Source organism: Thunnus maccoyii, chromosome 12 (assembly GCF_910596095.1).
Source record: "Thunnus maccoyii chromosome 12, fThuMac1.1, whole genome shotgun sequence".
Lineage (NCBI taxonomy): Eukaryota > Metazoa > Chordata > Actinopteri > Scombriformes > Scombridae > Thunnus > Thunnus maccoyii.
In genome coordinates this window covers 4316682-4343383 of record NC_056544.1, presented here as the reverse complement: position 1 = coordinate 4343383, position 26702 = coordinate 4316682, and the positions used below count along the sequence as shown (strand labels likewise).

The following is a 26702-nucleotide window of genomic DNA, read 5'->3' as shown; positions in this document are numbered from 1 at the left end:
AGGCATGTCTGACTGATATGCCTGGTATCTATGAAGAAAACCCTTTTAAAAGCATTTGAAACTTCTGTCTTCAAATTCACATTCTGAATAGAAGATACAAACCTCTGCCTCTAGCCTCGTGCTTCTTTTCTTAACCGTTGTCCTCCCCTTCTCTATCAATTGAATATGATTTAACGTGATGAACTAAATGGAGAAGGTCAACTTTTCATCTTACCAAACACTAAAGGACATTAAGTACTCAGCAATGACGTGACTTTGCAATCTTCAGCACAGTGGTTAGCCTTTCAAACTGTATTCCTTCAAACTACAAAATGAAAGCTATTTTTGTGGTGGTTCCCCACTTGTATGTTTTGACTTGTTACTGCTGGCAGAAAGTTTGAAAGAGCTTCCAGTCCAGTGATGCAGAAATGCCATAAAAATACAGTTTGAAAAAAAGAAAGTGTTTGACCTTGAGGCTTGATACTGGCTGCTGTCCTCAGAGGACTGTCTGGGTTCTGACTGTGCAGGCACGCACGTACTGTATGTGTGTGTGTAAGTGTGCGTGTGTGTGTGGGGATGTCTAAGAGAGAGAGAGAAATAGAACAAGATCAAAAAGTAATGCGACACGAAAAGAGCAAAGTTTTTACACTCAAAGCGCATCTGGCATTCGGATTATAGCTTATTCATTCGTTCATTACAGTGAGACAATCATACGTAGAAAGGAAGTTGAAATGATTTGGAGTAATTAATTCATTTGTTTATGGTATTGCTAATGAGTCAAACTTAAATTGGTAGGTATTTATTGACATTTAAATAATTTATGACACCTTGAAACAAATATGGTAGGACCTAAATGTTCATCTAAGCTTGTGTGTTTCTGATATTTACATGTATATTCATATTTACTTGCATATGCAGCAGGAGAGAAAGCAAGAGAACAAGGAATACAAAGAGATGCGTGGTGACATTAAACAATAATGAAGGGAAACATGACAGAGAAGGAGACTCTGACAGCTGAAGAGTGATCAGAAAGGAGAAGAACTAGATGGAGAAAGAACTGTGTGTGTTTGTGTGTGTTTGTGTGTTTATGTGTGTGTGCTTTCAGCTGAATATAAATTCAGCAATTCACAGAAGTCTTATGTTTATAGACCCAAAAATGGATACGACCATAAAGAAACACTTTTTCTCACAAACACACTCCAGTGTGTCTAAACTCGTTAATGCAAGCTTCTTAATTATTCATGGTATCCACCAATACAGTGATATTGGCCCAATTCCAAAAATGTGTGTCCTCATTTCCCCTGAATACATTTGATAGCTGAAAAGCTTTTTTAGCTTGAGTGTAAACCACCACATCTTTGTAAAACTGTTGGGAACTTTTCACGAGCAGATATACACGGAGCATCACAGTCAGTCATTGCTTTCAGGGTAGGCCACCCCCTCGTATTTCAGGACCATGGACAGATGCATATTGTGTAATACTTGCTGTGTTGCAGCAACAGGCTGATGCACAGGAGATAAATTATGATCCCACTGTACATATAAAGATTCCAACAGGAATTGAGAAAGGCTCAATTTTCTATTTCAGTATCTTAACCTGTTGAGTTTTTGGGGCTTTTGAAATGTCTTTTTATGGCAGTAATAGCAGAGGTTGATGATATTAAAGGAAACAAAGTTGTACCTGAAGCTGAGGAACTGAAGGACATTGGTGATTAACACAGAATTACCAAAGGAAGTTGAATGGCGGATAAAATTAAAGTGCTGTTTTAGGTTCCGGGCTTCTGAATCAACACAAGAAACAAGAATGATGAAATGAGATGGAGAAACAATTAACCAAAAAGACCTTTTTTAAATGGGTTGAAAGAGCAGGGACATCATCTTCCTACAGATCTAGCTACATCCTTGAAAAATAGTGACAGAAAAATAAAATTAGGAACAGGCACAGATGAAACTGACACAGGTTGCTATAAATGGATTTACAGAAATAACCCTTAAACTGGCATATTTCTTCAGTTGTTGTGAAAAGAAGAACATTCCCCCAACACCAAACGGAACTGAGCTACTATGAAGAAAGTGACAGGCTGAATGAATGACATGAAACAAAATGGTGATTCAGTCTGATTATCAAGCCAACAGGGAATATCTTATTATTATTATTATTATTATTGTTGTTGTTGTTGTTGTTGTTGTTGTTGTTGTTGTTGTTGTTGTTATTATTATTATTATTATCATTATTATCATTATTATTAATAATAAGCATGTAGAGTCAGGACCGGTGGGATAAGGAGGTTAATGCTTGATTGAACTGATGCAGAGAGGAAAGAAATGTTACTGACATACACACAACTAAAAGCAGCACTTACATAATCTAATGCACTCCATTACAATAGCTCTTTGTAAAATATCACATAGTAAAGATTAAACTGTTTTCATTGGCACTGTGTCAGAGACATTTTTGTTGTGATTCTGCACTCGAAGTGAACAAGTGAGGTAACTGGTCTCATTATATTGCAAGCTAGCTTTTGAATGTTTAATGATTAAGTGGTTGTCAATGAGACAATATAATGAGTAGTACTTAACTACAATTTGATGGTATTATTTAGTTAATAGCGTACTTTAGTCATCATATTACTTGATATTATATATAGCCAAGTCTTGTGTGCTGCTTTGAAGCTAATGCTGGCAATGCCAGTCTTCCCTTCAGCTGATGGATTACATCATCCTTACGGAGCTAAGGAACTCATCATCCACCCCTTACTTCTACCGTTACTACTTATAATAATACTAATGATAACAATTTATTTGATTTATGATATTTATTAATAGTGTGAGTATGTCTGAGTGTGTTTTGTGTGTGCGGTATGAGAGCCTCAGCGGTTGGCACACATGCATCAATCCTCCAAGACTCATCCGCCAAAAGCAAGCGTTGCCTAGGGAACCACAGATGCTGTCGTCCTCTTCTTGCGTAACCATGGTGATAGTCCTTTCAGCGACGTGTTGTGTCTGCTTGCCTCACTGTCAAAAGATGTACACACACACACACACACACACACACACACATACACACACACTTACTTGAAGGCTGGAGAGGCAGGTTTTGGGAAATGGGACCTGTTTGATGGGCAAACAGCTGACAGAGCAGAGGGCCAGACAGACAGATTCAGGATCAGTTTTTAATGTGTCTCACTGTGTGGAGTGTTTAGCCTGCAGGATACTGAATGAGTTTGACAGCAACATGTAGGCCATGTGCAATAGGCTGGAGTTTATATGATAACTTTTTTAAATGTTATATCTGAGTTTGTCATTAGTAATCTTGGCAATGAAAAGCTTGCAGCACAACATGATGAAAGGAGGAAGATATTTTTGTACAGGGGCAACATGTTGTGTGGGAAAGTTATTGTGACGTTTAAAAATAAAGAATGTAGCAGCATTAACAGATCATGTGAATCATGATGTTTTTATATATTGATTGGTGCTGATGGTGATATGATGTGTTTTTATCTCCTTTAGGTCCTGGGATGATGTCGTCGACGACGTTATCAGGGGGACGCCAAGATCCACCAGGACAGCCTGCCTTCAGCTCTGACTACCTGTCTGGTGAGGGTTTGGGGGAGTGCCGATTATATTTTCCTTCATCAATAAGTTTTTGTTGAATGAAATTATATGCAATGTTGAACGAAATGCAAGTGTTAAGCAAACAGAACAACAGAGAGAAAATGAGAGAAGCTGAGGGAGCTATTGTAACTGACTAGCATTAGCCCCAGATGGTCCAACTAGCAAGTTAGCGGTCAGCTCGCCAGCTACAGCACTTAACCAACTGCAAGTAGTAACTACATCACCAAGCTTCCGGTCCCAACCACATCAAGTTGATGAGGGAATGTCACTTTGTAGTGTGACGGCTACCACACCATGGCTTCACCATACAAGTTTGTTACAAAGTAGAGTTAAGATACACCTCCCCCAAGCAGGTATAAGTCAATCCTTATTAACTTTCATCATGGTGGAACAGTTAGAACAATTTTAGAGACTAATATTAGAAGAGGGAGAAGAAAATATCTTTTTGCTATTTATACTAGCGGCTTATTATCTGTGACAGACTACAACCTCTTACATATATGATGACACTGATATGAACACTTTGTTTTGTGCTATACAGTTTATTTGGATTAGACAAGGGCACAAGTGTGATTCTATGTTGTGTTCACTTGAGATGGGAATGAGACTGTATCCAATGTTGGCTAGTTCACAGCATACATTACCTTTTCTTCAATTAAGTCTGTTGCAGGTCTCTTAAGTCTCTTTCTGTCCCAAATTACCTGAATGATGCTCCACGTGAAACACTTCCTGCAACAATGTTTTGATTGTGGTCGGCTTAGTTAAGTTATAGTGTAATTCGAGTATATATGGTGCAACTGAAAAAAAGTTAAGTGTGAAACTGACTTAACTCTCAAACTCAGGATCAAGCTTATGTTCAGCTGATGCAAAAGGCTGCAGGGTATTTTTTTTTTGTGCAGAGGGTTGTAGTGCCCTCTATCAGTCAATATCAAAACCATACTTATGGGTGATGATACATTTGGACAGTTTTCCATGTGCTCGAAATTCTGTATACTCTCAAGAATTAGCTCAAAATATTGACAGTGACGTAGCTGGTTCATGACCAGTATAAATACTCAACGAACAAATAAGAAATCTTTTCTTATCCAGTTCTCACCACAAACATATGTTACACTAAATGTTGTTCTAGTATGAACCAAATTTCCAAAAATAACAGTTATTAACGGTAGTTACTGGAAATGTTCAAATGCTGTTACAGAAATGTACAAAACAAAGTTACATAATCAAAACAGTGTCTGTGGGTAAACTGTGCATGTGGCAGTAGCATGCCAAGGAAAAATTTGCATATCAGCCTTGCAAAAAAAAAAAAATATATATATATATACATATATATATTCTGGCATTTTTATGAATTGTTTCAATTCATGCGCACATTTAAAATGCAATGATAAACAGGTGAATATTTTATATTCTATCCCACTGCTTCATTTCTTTCTGCTCGTCATCTCCTCCCACTCATTCTGCTTCTCTCTCCAACTCCCTGCCCCCTGCCATCTCCTCTGATTTTCTGATTTTTCTTCCCTTGATCACACTTGTTTTTCTCTCTCTCCTTCTTTCTGTCCATCTGCCTGCTGCCTGTCTATCTTATCTGTCTGTCCTTCTGTCTGTCTGTCTGTCTGTCTGTCTGTCTCTCTACCTCTCAGGTCCTACGATGGGCGGGATGACAGACCAGTGGAGCCAGAACAAGACAAAGGACAGCAGCATGCCTGACTCATTTCTAGGTCCACTTCACTTTGTCACCTCCTTTTGATGGGTTAATTTAGTAGAAATCATGGATAAACATGGCTTAAGGACTCATTAAATATGGTTTGATGATTATCTGAATCTAGCTCTGGGGAATTATTTTACTTTTAACTATAGATCTTGTGTTTCTGTGTGCATGTAGAAAATGCATGAATTATTTTAACTTCTTTTTTGAAAAATCTGTTTTTTTTGTTTGTTTGTTTGTTGTTGATTGTGTTGATGTCTGTTTGGCAGTTATCTCTATGACTACAATACCCATGAGCCTTAGCCACCATTGCTGTGGAAAACAAGCCACAGGTGGAAATCAGAGCTATAGCAAATTTGGAATACTTACTTGCTGAATTCATGTAACATTGACCCAAAAATGTACTGATGTAAAATGTTTAATCACATATCTATAAAGCATTATCTTCAACCTTAGTGGTGCATGTAACTGAATTCTATGTCTGGTATTTCTTACCAAAATGCTCTTTAAGAGTCATAGCTGAATCCTCTTTATGTTTTCATGCACACAGCCTTGAACTTTGACTTTTCATCATAGAACCAGATATATTTTTAATACTTACTGATCTTTTTAGAGCTTCGTGTCCATACAAGCCTTTGTATAGTCACTTAAAATCATCTATGCAGAGAACAAACCAGACTTTTACTTCCAGAACCCTGGACAGCTAAAATAACTCTTTACTCTATCTAACTTAATTGCACACTAGAACACATTAATTAATATACTTTATCTGCATTTTATGTTTTTCAAAATAAAATGCAGCTATGGGTATATAGGCAGGGGTGATGAGTGCATGAAAGTAGTACAGTGTTTGTGTAAAATGACTAATCATAGATATGAATGAATGTGACTATGAGAAGCAGCTGTCAGTTGGTGATGTATCTGTGTGTTGTTTCTCCATCAGGATTCTCTCAGTCTGGGATTGGTGGGACCATGGGGTCCAGCCTGCCACCATTCCAGACCAGTATGGGCTCCGCTCTTGGCCAGTCTGGGATGGGTTCAGCTATGGACGCCCAGAAGAGTTCAAGCCCGTTTGGTTCAGAGCCCAAAACCACCAGTAATACCAGTGGAAGCAGCCCTTTTAAACCCAGTGAACCATTTTCTTCTGGCGGCCCAGGAATCCACTCTATGGATCACACTACAGGTATCAGAAAGGGGGTTGGTTGCATGGGTTATGCTGGGGCAGCAGAGGAGGGTGGACTCGGGAGAATAAGGAAAGAGGAGGGAGTTATATGTACAGCTTTCATAAACCTTTCTAGACTAAATCGTAGCTGAGTAAGTTTACTTGTCACCTCCAGGCTCACTGAAATACTCAGCTGCTTTCTTCAGGGCTGATTGAATTTGTCACACAGTTACAGAGGAGTGTGGAGATACAGCCTAAGCCCATATCGAGAAACTCAATCTAAACCCTGATCTTATCTGACATTTAAAACAAAATGAAACCTAAAATGTCATGCTAATCTTGTTTTGGACAGTTGGCCTGGGTTTCTGTAGCAGGGCAGCAGGGATGGTGACAGGAGGACAGTAACAGCTTGATCACAGAGGACGTGCTTTCTGCAGCAGAGGGCAGCCTTTTCTAGTCGTTTTCACTGTAGATGGAACAGTTCCATCTCTGCTTTTATGTCGCTTTATGCTCTGTGCACCTTGCTGCTGTCCCTTATCTGCTGACAAACTGGACTGTCAGACAGATGGGGCTTATGCAATGACCCCTGTGAATAATTAACAAGGAGGAAGCCTGATATTTTATGTATTCAGTAGTTGCTGCAGTCTGAGGAGGGAACTGCAGCCTATAGGCAAGTCAGTGCACCACATGAAATCTAGTAGCCTTTTATCATGAATTCTTAATGTTTATAACAGTCAATAGCTGCGTCAATGAATAACAGCTGAACATTCCGTAAACTGAATTTGTGGTTGCCAAACAACAAAAATCCAAATTCACAGGAGGATTAAAGCAATAAAGACAGTGTAGTCTTCATGTGTAATTAGGCCTGAAGTCTACATATTAAAACTATCACATAGAAATGCATGCGCTGCTGGAAATGATTTAATCTGAACATAATTTTACATTCGATTAGAACTTGATTCTTCCTAGCATAGACGTTGACACGAGAAAATGACGCAATAAGTAAAGGTTTAAAAGACAGGATTTACGCAGTGCAGGACTTATTAAACATTTAACCAGCTCTTATTCAGGGTTTTAGTTTTTGGCTCTTCTCCCTTCTGTTTAGTTAATGTACTAAAGATAGCCCTGCTAGCTTAAAGCCAGCTAGCAGTACAGGCTGGCTGTTATATAACAGTTACTATTCTAGTTCAGTCACCGTTGGAGCAGATACGATGCATCAGACAGATAGATGACAATACAATGCACACAGATGACAACACAACAGCATTCAGAAACCTGGGGTGAGTTGAGGAAAGGTTATCTGTCACCACAAATGCTTTGATACCTCATGATAGCAGCCATTACAGAAATGTCCATGTGTGCTGCTGTAATGGCGGATACACGTTTTAATCAGTCATTTCAAATTAAACATGCAGTTGTATTTGTTTGGCCATAAAAATAACTTCCTCCACTGAGAGATTAAAGTGATATAACCACATGCTGCTATTTAGTTAGCTAACCCTTACGTCACACAAAATACCTGCAGATATTGCTGCAATTATGTCGGCCCTGTTACATAAATCTGGATGACAACAATTAAGAGTAAAATGTGAGCTTTAGATAACCAAATCCAGTCTTTTATCGCTAGCATGTTAGCAAAAAATTGCGTTTTTCAAATTGAGCAGACAAAGAGCATCATTAGCATTCATTTGGAGTAATGTGTCTGTCCTCCTGATGAATATACAGTAAGTTCAGTGTTTGATCTCCATTTAGCTCTGGTTCCACCAACTCCTGAGGGAAATATCTGTCTCTTTCACTGCTAAATACTCCACCATGTTATCAGCTAGATGCTAGATGCTAATTTGTCTGTCGGCTCTTTGGTGCTGAGCAAGTAGTGTACAGTGGGTTTATCTGAACTGAAAATAGCTGCCTGCTGCTGATGGAAACGAGGTAGATGAGAGTGGAATTTGTGCACCGGAAAGCCAAAACAATGAGCTAAAAGCTCCATATCGCTGAGGAGAGCTGCAGAATGTAGTTTGTCACTACAAGTGACTTTCATATTACACAATAGTTTGATACATTGTTGATATAAAAACATTGACGAGTGCAGCGTTATACATTGAGTAAAATGTAGAACTTGTAGCTTATTACTACTGCAAGCTGCCTATATCAGCACAGTCGTATGTATATTATATAAATATACATGTGAGTACATTCAGTACAAGCATTATAACAATCCTGTCTAATCTCATTGGCAACAAATTAAGGCATTTAGCATACGCTAGCGATGTTGTATCATAACCTTGTTGCAGTGCATAAGCCCGTAAAGTATTCTGACATGTAGAAATAAACAATCTGTTACAAAAAAGATCTTTAAATCTTTAAATTTTGAATAATCAAGGTGATTTAATAGCTGCTGAGTTCTTCTTAATGTCTTTCTCTTCATTTCTCTCTTTATGTTTTTGTTTGATGAGTTAAGTATCAGTAGTACATTCTTGTTGGCAGCCATGTCTTTCCGCTTCTTCCTGTATCACTTCAAGTAGTATCTAATGAAGCAGAAAAGTCTAAAATCTTTAAGAAGGTCACTTATTTCACAAAGGGGGTTTAGTACGTCACCGGTACAGTTGGATCTGTCTGCTCTGTCTGCTGTCGGATGAAAACCATACATTTGAAATTAACTATGTCAAAAGTTGGAGGAACACTCTAGGTTTTCATTTTGTAGCAGAAATATAAAAAAACATATTCAGTGTCAACCAAAAGTAACTTGCTACATTATAACATTATTGTTGTTAAAAAGTAATTCATTATGTTACAGTGTTATCTACTGAAAAAAGTAACTCATCAGAGTACATTTGCTTTACGATTGTTAAAATTGATTGATAATATTGATACCAGTCTGTAATTTTAATAAGTCCTGTAATTTTCTCAACTAAAGTTCAGCAATACAGCGAATTAGAGTTTTCACAGAGTTAAACATACTATGTTTATACAATTTATGTTTGATATACACCCCAGTCTTGATGATTAAACCCCACTCACTCAAGACGAAAGTAGCCTAATGAGTAATTGCATAATTTCCAACAGCACCAGAAAGCAGCAATATTTATACATATCAGCTCGCCAAACCTGTTGGTTCCTGGTTACAGACTATAACCTTCCACTAGTACGCAGCTACCCGCCAAGATGTAGGAATAGGTGCATTAACAGAAAAGAAACAGTGTGAATGCGTCAAGGATTTTCTTTCTTTTTTTGTGGCAACAAAAGAAACATGGTAACATTTTAACAGTAACGGATTGCTTATTTGAAAACATAACTAAATAACTGACTACTTGAATTGCAAAAACTAATGTGTTACATTACTTGTTACAACAAAAATGTAATCTGAGTACTAACATTGCTTTGAAACCCCAACACTGTTAATAACCCACTTTGGCTTCCACTTGTTGAACAGTTTTAATGAAATTGAGGGTTTAAATGCCTCTTCAGGACACTGACGATACATTTACCTCAGACAACAAACATTGTTATCTCTTCTCATATTATGTTTCTGTGCTTTAGATTTTCTGCACACTTACTCTCCTGTCTGTGCAGGTGCCAATGAGATTCAGTGAGATGAAACCCTGTGCATGAAATTTCAGTGCACTGCACTTTTGTACAGGCAATGTGTTTGAGGCAGCCAGAGTTCCAACATTAATGTTTCACTTGGCACTTTGCCAGACTCCAGATTAAGATGTACTCACATTAAATACCTTATTACATTAAATATTGATGATAATGCCCCTACCTCCTCTCTTCTTTGGGCTGTTTATAGCTGGGGAAGCATCAGAAGCCACAGGGAAAAAAATAGCAACTTCAATTTAGAAATGCAGGGAAAGGTGCCAGATTCAGAGGAGGATGATCTAGATCCACATTAATATCCAGTGATGTGAGACTGAAAGGCAAGCTGGAGATGGGATGAAAACTGAGATAACTTAGACAGGAAGAGGAAATGAGCAGACTGAGAGGGTTGCGTAGGTCAGAGAGTTAATTTCAGAGTGTCTCCCTCTATCTGTCTGTTTCTATCTATCCATTCATCTTTCTATCTCTTGGTTCTTTCTGAGCTGATAAAGTGCTTGTCAGTAATAATTTTAAAATATGGCTTCAGAGGAAAAAGCCATACCCAACTATGATGACTTCATCCCCAAACAAGAGAAGATAGTGGGAACAGACAAATGAAGGGACCATTTCAGTGCAAGCTGAATATTATTTTTTGTTTGTTTGTTAAAGCCTGCATGCATAGTTTGTCAACCCTCTGTGATTTTTGTAACACATTCCATACTGTATGTTTAACGTGGAATTTTTGCTCATTTTAGTGTTTCTGCATGTGTGCTATGATTCTTCAGACATGCATGCATTTATTTTTATTCATGCATGTTAGACTGTATTTGCAATGCGCTTCACTTATTTACTGTGTTTAGTTACTTTTTAGCTCTGTTGTTCCCAGTGTTTGTTTCCTCCATTGTGTGTGCCTGCTTCCTATACAAGACCAGCTCTGCCCCTTGTATGTTGATAATGATGATGATAATGATGATGATGTTTTAATGTGAAATGTGAATGAACCTCATTCCTTCAAAAGAGAGTCACATCATGTATTTACTGTTTGACTGAAAAGTGCTGTTTTAAAAACAGTCCACTCCAGAATCCACTCAGATATTTCAGAATTTAAAATTGACACAATGATAGACAAGTAACAGACAATAGATCCTTAAATTTGTTTTTTCTTGCATTTTACTGTTTTTGTTGGGATTCATACAGAATGAGCCCATAATGACCAAAACAGAGGGGATCTTAAATCTTATTTAACCTTATTTATAATCTGTAGATATACCCGTCGGCCTTGGTCTTACAAAGTTCCCATGACAATTTACCAAATTTGAATAAAAACACTTTTTCTATGAACATGTAAATTAACAGTTAATCCAAACCACTTTCACCCTGGCAGAGACGTGATGGAGCCACATTCCAGCTGTGTCACAACTAAGAGTTGCTGTACAATTATGTAAAGCAATATCTATAAATATAGGTCTTTGTGTAAATTGACTTTATGCATTCAGTTCAGGTGAGTAAAACTAGTATTGGTCAAATGCATTTATAAAAGCAGGCACCATCACATACATCACATATTATGAAAATGTTGGGTTGTGTCAAAAAGAGCATAAAAGCAGTCAGACTTTGGTTACTATGGCTTGAAACACCAAGGGAAGCACACTGTAACTGATGTGTTATAGCATCTATACAAGCAATGTATGCAATAATGTGAGCACTAGTGAAATTATATGTAAGACTGTAAGATTGTACAGTGTTTCTCCTGGAATTGAACAGGCCTGGTGGGTTGCCAAGCCAACGAGAACCCCCGTCAGGCCAAAAATAAATTTAAAAAAAATTTCAAAGCCAATAATAACGCCAAATACCCATTTATTCGGAAATCAGAAAACAGTGTTTTGGATCCTCTGTGCAGCACTGTTCCAAAACATGAGTTAAGGTCTGTGTTGTTGCCTGGGAAACTCTTGGTAGTGTATCTCCTTTTAAGGAATAGGGCAGTGTGTATTGTGTGGATGTAGGGTGTGAGAGGCTACAGTGTGTCAGTTATTAAATGCTGCAGCTTGTAATGACCAAGAAAAGTCACGTCTGTTGTTTCCCCATAATTAGCTCCAAAATTAGCAACAAAGGGTTAGCCTAACCTGAAGACGCTAAACAGAGAAATAGGGAATGGAGGAATGTGTGGTTGCTGAGTTATTCTCTGAAATACCTCCTCTATACCTCTGAAAGTATGGAAATGTCTCTCTTTCTGGAAGTTCCACAGTGACACTAGAGGAGACTGTCTTTCTCTTATATTTTGAATTGTCAATTTATTTAATAGTGCATGTCCACTACAACCTTTATTTCTGTCTTGAAGATTCTGAAGGTTTTTGCAATAACTCAAGATCATTTAATCCACACTAGTGTTGTTGCGTTGCTCTTGAGGAGGAGTGAAATATATTCTCAGTCTAGATAGTCAGTTGATGTGCATCAATTTTGTATGTATGAAGCACAGAATTGTCTTTGTATTGTATTTGAATTGTAATCTTGACTTGAATCAGGAACATTTCCTAATTCCACAGAGTCAGTCAAACTCATAGAAGCATTTAATCTCTGCAAGCAAAACTGAGGTGTTTTGAGTGGAGAGGTTTAACCAAGCCTAGTTCAATTAATGATCGTCAATGGGATCAAGAAGCAGATCTCTTAATGTGAAGATTGATGGCTTGACAACTCAAAATTTACATATTGGAAAAGGAGGTACTTTTGCTATTGACAAAGAGATTAGATTATATCAAACCTCCAGCCACCTCATGTTTATATGTACAAGGTGCCCAAGGGACTTCATTGTCCTGGATTTAGCCTCTCAGTGAGCATGTTCTCTTTCACCTTGTGACGCTAATGAAAGCAGGATGTCAACAGCTCACCACCAGCAGCAGCAGCAGCAGCACAATTCTACTGTCCACTAAAGGCTTTTGGCAATAGGCATATTCATAGCTCAGTACATAATCACTGTAGTTAAGTGCGTACAACAGAAGAAAATAATATATTTTTGTGCTTTAGGCAGCCAGGCCCATATAGCATGAATGAAGCCTGAGCTGTTACCAGGCTGGTGTTGACAGCTGTACTGATTAAAACTGAAACATATCTGTTCCATCAGACACATGTGAGATGTCCGACTTCAAAGTAAACTATGGTACGTTTCAACCTGCCATTCTGACTATGGGTCAGGCTAACTTTGCACTAGCCATCTTCTTTGTAGAAATTTGGGAAACGTTGATTCCATTAAAATAGTCAAAGCAACCAGTGCTAGCCTCCTAAAGCTTTACTAATAGACTTCAATTTCACATAAAAGAAATGTAATTTCTTATGCTTGTCTTTGGGTCCAATGGATAGTAAACACAGAAAGTAGCCCTCTAGATTAGCTATTGTATCTGACTACATAAGGATGTATTTATGCAGCAACTTGCTGGCTAACCACACTAGTTTCAACTGTGCTCAGTGAAATGCATCTTGTGTAGACACCCTGTTAGGCCAGGCATACGTTAATCCTAAACATTGTCCTAATTCTAATGTTTTTAACAGACTATATGTCCTATTCATCATACCCTCAAACACAAAAGCATTTAAAAAAAATTTCATGAGTTTGCCTGACTTTCACTAAGAATGAAAAACAAAATCTGTACTAGCTCTTCAATTTGTTTACCAGAATTCTAGATTCAGGCAGTGAGAGTTGATGACAAGAATCCACATTCAGTTACTGGTGACTCCAAAAGCTCCCCTCCTTCAAATTGTATGAACAATGTTTGCTTTTCTGAGACCAGTCACTACACCCATGACACAGCAAACATTTTCAAAAAAAATTGAACCTGATATAGCAAGAAACATCTATAGTAACCACAATCTGACGGCTTTTTGGCAGGTGATTTTCTGACACAGTATGTGATTGGTTCCTCCTCTTATAAAACCCTCCCCCCTCGGCAGCTCCCATCCTCTCTCCCAGTGGCTCAGTGGATGACAGCAGTCCCTCTTCCTCCACCTCTGAACCCCTCAGCCCCGAGAGAGCGGGGCCGGGGGGCGAGGCTGGCAAGCAACAGCAGAGACGGAGGAAGAAGAAGAGGAAGGGCCGCGACGAGGTCTACGACTTCTTGGATAGCCAGGAGAATAACATCAGCCAATCTGACAAGCATGGGATGCAGGATGAGGGTGGTCGGGAGGTGGAGGAGGATGAGGATGAGGAAGAGAACTGGGAGTGGGAGATCAGAGAGAGTGGAGGAGGGGGTAGAGTGAGAGGTAGGAAGACTAAGAGTCGGGCAAGACTTCCAGAGGAGTGGGGAGTGCCCCACCAGCCTGACTCTCCTACACTGGCTACAGTCGGTCCTACCTTGGCCACAGCAGCTGACTCTGGTCCTTCTGACTTCAAAGCTCTGAACTCCAGCCCCAGCCCTGTTTTGCCCTCTGCTCCTGCACAAATACCCACAAGTTTCACCAATCGTTCCCATGCTAGCCTAGTAACAGATTCGTCTCCACGCTCCTACGAGCCCATGTGTGTAGATGACTTTCCTGTATCTGCTAAAGACGGACAAAAGGCAAATGAAGAGAAAGTTGCGACCAGCAGACCTGAACCTAATATTAGCTTAGCAGCTGCTGCCAGCAAGAGTAGTGTAGCTGGGGATGTTAGCGGTAGTTTAGCATTGATGACAGGGGACAATCTGAGCCCTGTCTCCCAGACCTTCTCTTTCCTCGATTCAGTCCTCCAGACCCCGCCAGGCTCCACTCCAGATTCACAGACCACCACCCCTATCACCAACACCCCCTCCCTTGCTACCACTCCCCTGACAAAGTCCACACCAGCAGGAACAACAGCCCCTGCTTCACAAACCTCTTCGGTTTTCAACCCCTCCAAGAACACTCCAGACCTCCCTCCTACTTCTGCTTTGTCCACCAACTCATCACCCTTAGTTTACAAAGAAACACACTATCCTACAGCTGCAGTTGGGTCGGCCCTCAACGTTGATGCCAAGCCTTTTGTCCCCTCAGCCTCACTCATATCCTCCACAGCCACCCCCACTACAACTGCAGCCACTCCTGTTGTTAGCACCGCAGCAGCAGCCTCCTCTGGAACCACTGCTATTGCATCCACTACCACCTCAACCATGCCCCTCAGTTCCACTGCCCCTCCCACTAAAAGTGAAGTCACCCATCCATCATCGTCAGACACTCCCCCTAAAGGTGTAGCCACCTCCTTTAGCATAGCCACTCCCTCTCCCTCCATCACCCCTGCAGCCCCTCCCTCTCTCCCTGCACACTCAGAGCACCAGGAGTCCTCATCGCCACTGCTCCCCCTACTGGAAGGTTGGTGAACTACAGGGAAGATTATCAATAACATGGGGCTAATTTGAACAAAAATCACTGTATGCTAGGATAGCAGGAAGTTGCTACTATTTGTCTTCCTGTATGCATGGCTCTGTGTATGTGGATTGAGCACCAGGCCTGCTTGGTGCTTTGTCCTTTCCGTTATGTATTTGTAATAACCAGGGCCCGACAGATAAATGTGAAAAAGCACATTTATTTCCAGTTTAAAGATATTCACGTCTACAACAGATAAAAAATCCAAGCACAACTTATTATTATCATTAATAAAAAAAAACAATGGTCTATATCAAGCATTTACCAGAGAACACATTTGTGTCTTTATATATCACTGAATATGGGACACAAATGTACTGTACTGTTCGGGCCCTATATTAACAAATCTGCAAGGGTAAAGTGGTAAGTTTCATTGTCTGATTTGATTCCCCTCTGCCTGCCTCTGTGTTACCATGACCATAACAACTTTATGACTTGACCTGTGCTTCAGATAGCTGTACTATCTATGCTTGCTCCACTGTCTTTCATCTGATTGTCAGCTGCCTGTGTAACCTCCCACTATCTCTTCTCTGTCTATAGAAACATAACCTGGGTCCTTGCAGGGCAAATCTAGTTGGCATTATAATGTCGCTGAGGTTACAGCTGTAGTTTATTAACTGCACAGAGTCAAATTAGTAGAGTAGTTAAAAGTTGACATTCATGTGACTTAGTAAATATGTTGAGAATTGGTTTACCAATACTGTAAGACATGGTTTAGGTTGAGACAATACAACCTGCAAGTATCCAATTTTCTCAACTCTTTTTGGGGTTTTTTTATAGTCACTGTGTCTATATTCTGTGTTTCTATTGTAATTGTTTAACTGTTAAAGTATTTTCTACACTGTGTTGAACACATTTAGCATCTCAAAGATGATTTTTCTCTAGAAGCAGAGATGGAATTTTAAGATTATATGATATTCAGATTTAGGAAGTAAATCTGGCACATATTACCCACAAAGACCAAACAAGGGAGTAGATTTGATATTGCTCTCAGGGCCCAAAACATCAGCTACATGTGAATTCTCAAGTCACATTTCTAATACATGGTCCACTCTAGACTAGACTGGCTAAAAGTGTCTAAAGAAATCTAGTGAGTGGACCTTTAGTTGAGAATCTAATGTTAAACTACAGTTTCCAAGTTCAAGAATGAACCTTAAAAGAGAAAGATTGATTTTAACAATTCGTGACCTTGATCCTGCAATGCAAAGATCCAGTGCAGTTCATAGGTTTAGAAAAATCTATGTTTTTGTTCCTGTTCAAATCCAAGTCCAGTTTATAATCCGCTTGTATAGTGTGTTATCCTAAATAAAAAGACATCAGAGTTCCCCCCCGTTGTTACTGCAAAAGAATGAAAGAACCACCATTGTAAAAATATTATGAATAACAGACATAACCGGCCACCCCCATGTGTGTAACAGCTATACTGTGTCTTTTTGTCCAGTACACTGGGGGGAAACTCTGACATTAGCAATTGATTCCCTCATTCTAATCCTTTTTTCTCCTGGTAATACTGGGTTTCAATCCTAAGCACTCTGTCTCTGGCTACATCTGTTACCCACAGTCTGCTGAATGAAGCCTTATTTTAATGTGATTCTCTCTATGAGCCCTTTCTCATTACTAAAACCTGACCAATACTTGACACTGTTTGTGGAATACGTGTTAAATATAATTGTTTTGATCCATCAATTGAATTTGACCATGTAACTCTGGCTTCCAAAGTCTTACACTGTAGGCCTTTAGCCTGACATACTGTAGCATTCACTAACACAGTGTTTTCTTTCACACTGGCCTTGTAGCTGTGATTGTGGTAAATCTCAGAAATGGACCTAACCGGACCTCTGAAGCACATTAATGATTTACATCTTGTAATATAAGTTCCAACGCTGAGGCATTGTTAGGATTGATATTGAACTGTGTTTAATGCAGTGCTGCTGATTCTGAAGTTACTGAACATCATCTTTCACTCTCTCTCCCTCCCCTTTTTTCTTTCCAATAATGCTAACAATGATGTGACACTGAACAACAGGTAAGTCAAGTTTCTCTTTTTCCAGTTTGCATATTTTGTTTCCATATTGAACTTTTCTGGGCATGTTGGTCACCCCTGCTATCACAATGGTATGACTTATTGTGGGGTGAGCAGTTATTTAATTTGAGTTGTCATCAGCATGGCATTGCATAATTCAGCAGATAATCATCTTTTGGCACCTCAATTGCAAGGCTTTACTCTATTCTGATTCAATAGCTGAAACCTGTTTGCATTATAAAATTGACTAGACTTGCAAGCAACTATACTGGGGTCCAAGCATCTGGCATTAATTGGAAGGTGCACCAACTCGAAGTGATTGGGAGGACAGTCGATTTGAAACAATTCCATGACCTCATACTGTCTTTTATCGTATTAGTCTATGAAATTACAGTCAGGCGGGGTACTACATGGCAGCATTAGACCATATAAAGATGAGTAACAATATAAATTAAATTTGAAAGAATTTGAAAAACTGTTGTATTTTCATCAAATTTGGTATGACAATACTGTAGGATATACTGGATGTACATACTAAAGTTGCTGTTATTTGGAGAATGTTTCAGTGACCTGGAGTTGAAATATTAATCATCCAATATTCAAACATGTGACACCTCCTATTGCTGGTATTGCTTCTTGACCACACCCAGGGTTGGTTTACCAAATTTGGTGTAATTTGTTTTTGTTAAAATGACACTATACACATTTGAAGTTCCAAATGATGTGTTGATACCAATTTTGTATCTCTCAGTTGAAAAACTAGTCTGAGAATACGTTGCCAAAGTGGGATTTGTCTAGATTATGTTGTAAAATTGTGAGAAAAACAACATTTTATAAGCAGAAATGAATGTGCATCCTTATGGTTGGTATAGGTGTTTTTTGTGGTTGTCAAAATTCCTCTTCTTGTATATACCTTCCAGTTTTGACATATATATCTTGCACAGTTTGAGCAATAGAACCCTGTTTAGTTGAACTTTGGTGGAAAAACAAATAAATAAATATAATTTAAAATCAAAAATCAATAGAGTTGCAACACTGTTGATGCTTGGACCCATAAATATACTATAAATGTCAACATTCCCTACAATGTAAACCAGTGACTGTTAAGATTGTGATATCGCTATCACTGTCCATCCAGTGAAAGCTACAAATGAATGAAATTATGAATGAACTATCATTGCCATTATGTTACTGAGCAGTTTTTAACACAGCATGCCCTCCAGTGTCTACCAGATGGCATTACTTGGAAGATAATTATGTTATATTTCACACCACATGAATTGGTGTGAGTCTATTATCAGTTCAGGGATATGTGAGGAATTGGATACTCACCAACTGAGCACTATGTTTCAATGCCAATTGCACCTTTAACTGCCACAACCATGATTCTCCCTCATCTATCAAAATAAGCAGAAATCACAGAGAATATTTATAGAAACTCTGTGGCTCTTCACTTATCTGATAGCTTTAAGTGGGTGTGTCTCCGTGTTTGTTGAAAGGCTGTCTCTGCTGCAGAGGATAGCACAATCCAGCCTGTCTACTTTGCTTATTCAGTCATCACTAAGTTGTCCCAGGGTGAATATGTTGCTCTGCAGTTGGTCCTCCCTTAGTGCTGGACTTGACTGAGATCTGGTGCAGCTACATCACAGTCACACAGACTTGACAAGTGGAGGTTGTTAAGATGTTAGTGCAAACAGTACATTGTGTACTAGCCCAGTAGAAATTCAGCTTTTAATATTCATTAGTCCGCAAAGTGGTAAACGCCAAGTTTGTGGTTCTTTTTTATATCTTTTAAACTCTCGTGCTCATGTAGCATTTCTGCACTGCACTGCACTTCCTGAGGGTCTCATCAGTCAAAGTGTGTGGTTATTGAAGGTTATTGATTAAAGTAGGTAGGTAAGGCTCTTTGTCTGTTCACCCATAGCACCTGATAGCTTGAGTACTATACCCTGTTCTTCAGTTCATTACAAATATACCACAGACATCAACATCCAAATCTGTAGCTGTGGAACCCTTTGAAATCTTTTGAAACAATATTATCTTTTCTCCTATGATTTTTCAACATAGAGAAAATTTCATTTTGAGAAGATTTGTCTGAGTTTTCGGTATCTACAGTAGAGTCTGATTTATTGGTTTAATACTTGTGCTCTCTTGTGCTTAACGACCTTCATCAGGTGTCTGCTTTGCATCAATGTGTGATGACTGTCATTCACACTAAATTGTTTTTTCTTATAAACCAACAGTAAAGGAGACAATTTCTATTGACCTACATCAAATGTAAAATATTCAGTTCACTTGTGAAAAGATATTTTTTAACTCACTTTACATTAGTTGTGTAGATCAGGATATCCCCAATTTTTTCCTCTCATTAGAATATTTTGTGTTATTAAGTCAGTTAACGTTAGAATTATATTGTCAAATTTTATTTCCTATCATTTTAATTCCCCACATGAAGGTTTACCTGCATGATACCAGGAATAGTGCAAACTGGTGGAGAAATGTTTGTCAAAGTTTTGCTACTGAATTGTATATATTCGTCACATTTTGTCACTTCATAGCATGCAGGTAGAGTGGTGTTGTTGTCCAGTGAGACTGGGACTCAGTGAATGGACTATAATGAAGTTATTGACTTGTTTCTTGGTTTAAGGTTTGGTGGACTTCTGCTCTGTTACTCTATTATTCTATCTGTGTCTATTTCTTTCTCCTCTCTTTACCTTCTCTGTCTCTATTTATAAACCTGCAATCCGCCTGAACATCTCCCTTTTCTCTCAAATACAATATTTATGGCTGCGACTATTTCACCCTTACATAAGGCAAGGTCACTTTCTACCGTGTGTGAGGGTATGTGGTCTGCAAGATCCCTCTGTCTATGTATATTTTGGAAGATAAACTGGGTTTGTGTATGTGTGTGCGTTTAGGTGTGCATGCATGTGAATAAGACAGCGAAATAGTAGGCAAAAGCAAAGCAGTAACCACCTTTCGCTATAGTGAATGAAATCTGGAATCCAAACACACACACAGGAGAATGACCTGGTTTTGTCCTTGAGAGTGAGCCAGTGAGATTGAATCAAAGTGAATCCTATAAATTGAGATGATCACTGGGGACCCCGGTGTGTTGTTGTTGGCTGTACAAGTCTGCAGATAGATAATCATGTTGCTATGTGTGCCGGCTGTAAAGCACCAAGGGGGTTGTTGATTTGGAGCCCTGGTTGTTGGCTCCATCAGGTGTCTGCTGGCAGAACTGCAGCTGTAACTCATCAGATACAAACAGCTGCTGGTGAGAAGAGACAGAGAGCTTTGGACAGACTGGCTTCTGGACTAAAAATTTTCCCAAATCTGAATCCAAATTTAGCAAAGCACAATCATGCTTTTAATGTAAATATACATTCTCCTTTCTCTCTTTGTTTTTATGAGGAAAAATAACTGTAGTCTAAAATTCACTTTTCTCTTCAACACTTCTCGTGGCATTCCTCATCGGATGGAGTCTGCTCAGTTGTCATGGAGATGCTGTAGTTAAGAAGTCAATTAATTTGATTACTCAATTGACAGAAAACGAACAATATTGTTATTAGATTACCTATATGACCTCAGACTGAGGGGCTCTGACTACTGTGGATCTGTAACAAATTTTTATTATATTTGATATTTAATGCTCATAATGCTTTAGGCTTGATGCCAAAATTACCCTCAGTAGTAGACTTATCTAAAGATTAAGCAGATTAAGATTAACATCTAAAGAATTAGAAGAGGTGCGCACACACAGAGCTTTGCACAATCACAAACCAACTTTCATGTATTTTGTTTCTTTTACTTCTCTAGTACAGTTGTGACTCAGGCAGGTCTGAAACATGTTAGATTAATGTCTGAATCTTACAATAATCAGGTGTCAGGTGTTCAGGTGTCACTGAATGTATCCGGGATGTTGCAGAAACATCAGTACTGATGTTCTGTTTGTTGTCCACAGCTGGCTGTTTGTCACAGCTGGCTGCAGCATCACACAGCAGCTGAAATGATAAGTGCGTCTCTGAACTGAGAAAGAGGCTGTGTGCATTTAACGCACAGCAGTGGTAAATTCATTAACACTGGATCAGTCAGGATATGACAGTACTTAATGTTCTGTGTTCTGCTACATGTCTACACAGATCAGCTGTTTCACACAGATTCAGGTTTATACGGTGGAACTGTTTAATGTAATATAACATGCCTTATGGATGAATCCTGAGATTCATTAAAGCTGTCAGAACATTTATATTTTTAAGTAGCTGAAAGTCTGAGATAAGCCTACCACCCCGTACCCACTTGATCACCCCCGATGTATGGCTGAAGATTTCGCCCTTGATATCATTCAATATCAATTCAATATCATTCAAGCATCACAAACTGGAAGACTGGACTGGTTGGACTGTTTTTGCAATGGGACTCATTTGCATAGAAAGGGCCAATTTTGAGCCAAATGTATGCATATTATCTAATTTACATACATGCAAATAGCAAAGGAGCATTGAGATGCTATTTGCTTGGCAGCACAGTTTGTCTCATTTAATGTAATTTAACATAAAATGATGTTCACAAAAGGATTGTGCAGCTTTTGCTGCCACTAAACCGGCACAATCCATTTGTGAATTGCCCCTGAATGTAATGTACTGGAGGCCATGCCCACTGTGTCCACATGACCACACCCACCGTCAACTCCCTTGTCCCAAATTTCACCCATTTTCATCTGGTCGCTCTACTGGAACTGGTTACTCTCCGCTTGAAGTGCCACATTAAAATTAGCTCATTTAATGTCATTTTTTCACTGCCTTGTTGGTTTTCTGGAGGTTTATATTTTAAGTGTACCATAACATACTCAACTTTGCAGAGCTGTTCACTGGGTGCATGATGTGTTTACTATGAGTTTGCTGTCGTCATGGAAACGGTTCGTTTGACGCAAATGGCATTGATCGGCTGAGCGTGCCCCTTAACCAGACTCCTACCAATGGTGTAGTGGTTGAGGAATAACAGAGCATCTAGCTTCTCTCTCATACAAATCTCCCTTAATAGCCTAACCTTACACTGAATTGATTCTCAAGAATACAGAACAAATCCCGTCCCTTATCAGTCTAATACAGAACACGTCTTTTAGTTTCCAATTATGGGATGATTCCTTATTTTATGGGACTATTCCATATGTTACAGGACGATTCCGTATTTTACGGTGCGGTTGGCAACCCTAGATGTGAGTGACAACGGCTGAAGAGCACTGGATTCTCTAATGTAGCTATGATAGAAAATCAAACCCAGAAGTCAACATGGGTTTCATGAAAGGGAGTGTGTGAATCTGATAGTAGACCTTCCTCTTCCACTGATCCTCAGTCCAGGCAACCCCCAGGGTTCAGATTCACACACACTCCACTTCCACTGCTACGCCGATGATGTCCAGCTTTACATATCCAGTACATCCATCATCACTGCAACTCAGTCTACCCTGACAAACTGTCTCATCGAGATTAAATCAGGAATGCAAACCAGCTTCCTTAAACTAAACTAAACCAAACCAAACCAAACCAAACCAAACTGTGACAAACATCCGCAACCTTGGAGTGATCTTTGGCAGAACACCATGTAAATCTCATTAGTCAAAATTCAACTTTTTTGAAGTAGTTTTAATGTTTGATTAAATGTCATGTACTACCTCTTGCCTTTAGCGTGTTTTTAGTTCTTTACAATTTTTATTTAACTTTTTGTATAACTTTCTTTGAGTATCTTAAAAAGCGCTCTATGAATGACATTATTGTTATGAATATCATTATTATTAGGAAACCTGTAGGACTTTTCATCATCATAGCCTGAGCAGGATAATGGAAAACTTCATATGTGGCACAGCTCAGTCTCTCATATTATTCTTTAGGCTGCTCACTCAATATGAGGGCTCATTTAATTCCCCTGCAAGGGATATACATGATATATTCTCCCTGCATGATGCCCATGTATGGTGGACTAATGAAATCCTATGTTGAAGTCTCTTTAAAGGCTGTATGTTCCTCATGAGTGAGCCTAACATGAACGCTGCAGACAGCAGGAACTCAACCAGGACACCTTAAAGACTGGGTTTATGATAAAGGTTGTTCAATCTTTCTTTTACATCCCACCTTTCACCCCTTTTCCCTTCAGGTCTGTCTCTCTTCTCTACTTTATATTTATAATAAATTATGGCCTGGCTTTCACTGCTTCCCATCTGCCAATGCCAGAATGTTTTTAAGTTTTAGTTCCTTCCTCCTGTTCTTGTGCCAAATGTGGCTCAATGACACATATTACATCGTGGAGCAAGACGCTGCCAATCTTCTATTTTTTGTTTGAAGTAATAATTTAGGTCTTATAATTGCTGGTTTGGCAACAATTTTGGCAACATTAGGACACCATACTTTTTTATCTGTTCCTATATCAGTTTGGTTTCTCTAATGAAATCCTGTATTTGAGTTTTTTTACATCAATTTCAGACCACAAAGAGAGAAGTATACCAGATTAAAGCCACTAGAGCAAGAAGTGGGCTAAGATCTCTATCTTTATTTATACTTCCGCTGTCTGGTTCTCTCATTTTCTCTCTGTATTATACTATACTTCATTTAGTCTCCCTTTGCCCCCTCTTCCCTCCTTCTACCGTGTTTTTCTTCCTTTCTTCCTTCCTCTATCAATCTTACCTTCATCTTTTGCCCTTCATCATCTTTCATTGTTATATCTATTTGCAGATTCCTTTGTCTCCCTTCCTCAACTCCCTGTTTCTACCCCTCTCTCTCCCTATTTGCCCTTTCCTTTTCCCCTTCCATCCTCTTATTTTCCTCTTCCCTTATCCTCCATGTCTTTGCCCTTTTTGTCTCCTCCATCCACGTCACGTCTTCCCGTCTCCTGCCCAGACTCCCTGTGTCGCTGCCGCACCGTAATAATCACTGCATCTGCGATTGAGGGGAGCGAGGGGGGTGTTGGTATCGAAGGGGAGGCGTTGTCAGGGAGACATGGGAGGCGGTTGCCGTGGCAACAAAGAGACTCTGCAAGTGAGGAATGGAGGGATAGAGAAGGGGTGGACTGGGTGTGACAGTCAGTGAGGTCGAAGAGTAAAAATAGAAACGCTCTGACAAGATCCACCACCCTCCTTCGTCCTCCCCTCCCCACACCTTCACCCCTCCCCCAGCCCCCCACCCTGCTCGCTCTCTCTCTCCGCCCAGCGCCACGGGCAAGCAGCTGTAGCATCCTCTCTCTCTCTCTCTGTTTCCCCCTCTCTACTGCATCTCAAGCTGATGTTCAACAATCTGTGACCTTCAAAAGGAGACTTTACAGTGACCTCTGTGATTCTGCCTGCATAAAAACCCGCACAAGTCATCTCTGTCCCCTGCTTTTTTTCTAAATATATGACTTTTTATTTTGTTCTCATGCTTTGAACTTTATGTGTATTCCTTTATGTGTATCTCACAGAGTGTCTCTGTAGTTTAGCTTGTTAGTTGCAAGGTTGCCAAAGTTATAGTGTTAGAGATTTCATTTGGGGAGCTAGAACCTCAAATTTATAATCATTAATCAAAAAAAGTTTTCAGACATGATGTGCACAAGATAATTTCCAGTTTCAGTGGTACTTTCACAGGCAAAATACATCCAGTACCATTAGCATACTAATCTCTCTGAAACATGATTAGAAAAAGCTGCAGCAAGGGAATCAAATATACGGGCAAATAGCTACCAGTTCTACATGTGTGTGTGTGTGTGAAAAGCCAATTTTGGAAACATTTTTTATTTTAAGTCAATTGATATAGAACTGCTGTGCATAATACAACAAAATAGCACAAAGGTAAGAAATAATATAAAAATACAAAGAGATTAAAATAATAACAGTCAAATGGTACTATAGCACATACAGGCACTTATGAAAGCAAGCCACAGAACTCATATCACAGCAGAGTGGGAAGCTGCAAAGCATGAAAACCAAATGTTGTGTAGAAGGGACATGCATGTGTATTAATGTGTGAACAGAAATAGATCCTTTCTAAATGATGTGTGCCTCTGCACTTTGTGCTCTGGGTCATTTGTGCAGCAGTGGTTTAGTTTGAAAAACTGGGCAGTGAATTAATGAGGGTGAATAGTCCAGTGTACTGTCTGTCAGGACAAAACTGGCAAGTAATATGAAATAAATACATGGGAATACATACGTCTTTAAAAACACAGATATACTTCTGTATATATTTATATCTAGATCTATCTATCTATCTATCTATCTATCTATCTATCTATCATTATTAGTGGCTGTGGTCAGTTTGTATTATGTTGCTTACATTGGATTCTGATGGGAACAAGTTTCAATAAGTTTTTACACTGAAGCAGTGATTTTATCCAAAGAGCATTTGGATGATGAGTGAATAAATTAGAGAAGTAGAGAAGTGGATTATGATGTTTGAGAAATGGATGTTTTTCTCTGCCATTAAATCTTTATCACCATCAGCTTCCACTGTCACTCCAAGTTGATTTTTGGCCTATACATGTAGTAGCCAGTTTCCTCACCTAAATATCAATGAAATACACTAAATTTAGAGGTAGCAGTAGCAACAGCCATGTCAACTAAAAATATCACTGCTGATCTGGTCAGGGCGCAAGATAGTCTGGTCAGGTTTGGACTTTCACTTTACTGAAAAGTTTAAAAGGACGGGTTCATAATTTTTCAAGTCTTAAATCAACAACCAGATGTCCTTATGCACACTGAAACAGGTTTTTCTTACTGTAATCATTCCTCCTTTTCATACCGACCATTAGAAGATCCCTTCATAATGTACTTACAATGTAAGTGATGCGGGACAAAATCCACAGTCCTCCCTCTGTGTAAAAATATATCTAAAAGTTTATCTGAAGCTAATATGAAGCTTCAGCATCCAAATGAGTCAAATCGAGTAGATATCTTTCAATGTTACAGTCTTTTTAGTGCCAAAGTCCCTCTTTTTGTTACTATACTTCCACCACAGCTCAACAGGGAAACATTGACTAACTCAGACTGCTGAAGCCTCATATAAGCCTCAGATCAACTTTTAAATAAAATGACTGTGTGGACACACTGTGGATTTTGTCCCCCATCACTTACACTGAAAGCACATTTGAAGAAGGGGATCTTTTAACAGCCAGTATGAACAAGTGGAGTGATTACAGCGAGGAAAACTTCTTTCAGTGTTCATATGGACACGTGACTATTATTTTAAGATACACTTGAAAAACGTTGAAGCCTAAACAATAATACCACATCCCCAACAGGATTTAACCCA

The 26702-nt window shown here is 39.1% G+C and overlaps 1 protein-coding gene across 6 annotated transcripts in view; it reads left to right on the top strand.

The window, feature by feature from the left end:
* map4l (microtubule associated protein 4 like) overlaps nucleotides 1-26702 on the top strand; it is a 125261-nt gene that overhangs the window by 51086 nt on the left and 47473 nt on the right. For all 6 annotated transcript variants that reach the window (XM_042427962.1, XM_042427965.1, XM_042427964.1 and 3 more), the window contains exons 3-6: nucleotides 3490-3576; nucleotides 5238-5315; nucleotides 6246-6485; nucleotides 13983-15353. In XM_042427962.1, the coding sequence (XP_042283896.1) occupies nucleotides 3490-3576; nucleotides 5238-5315; nucleotides 6246-6485; nucleotides 13983-15353 (1776 nt within the window). The remainder of the gene's footprint in view (nucleotides 1-3489; nucleotides 3577-5237; nucleotides 5316-6245; nucleotides 6486-13982; nucleotides 15354-26702) is intronic.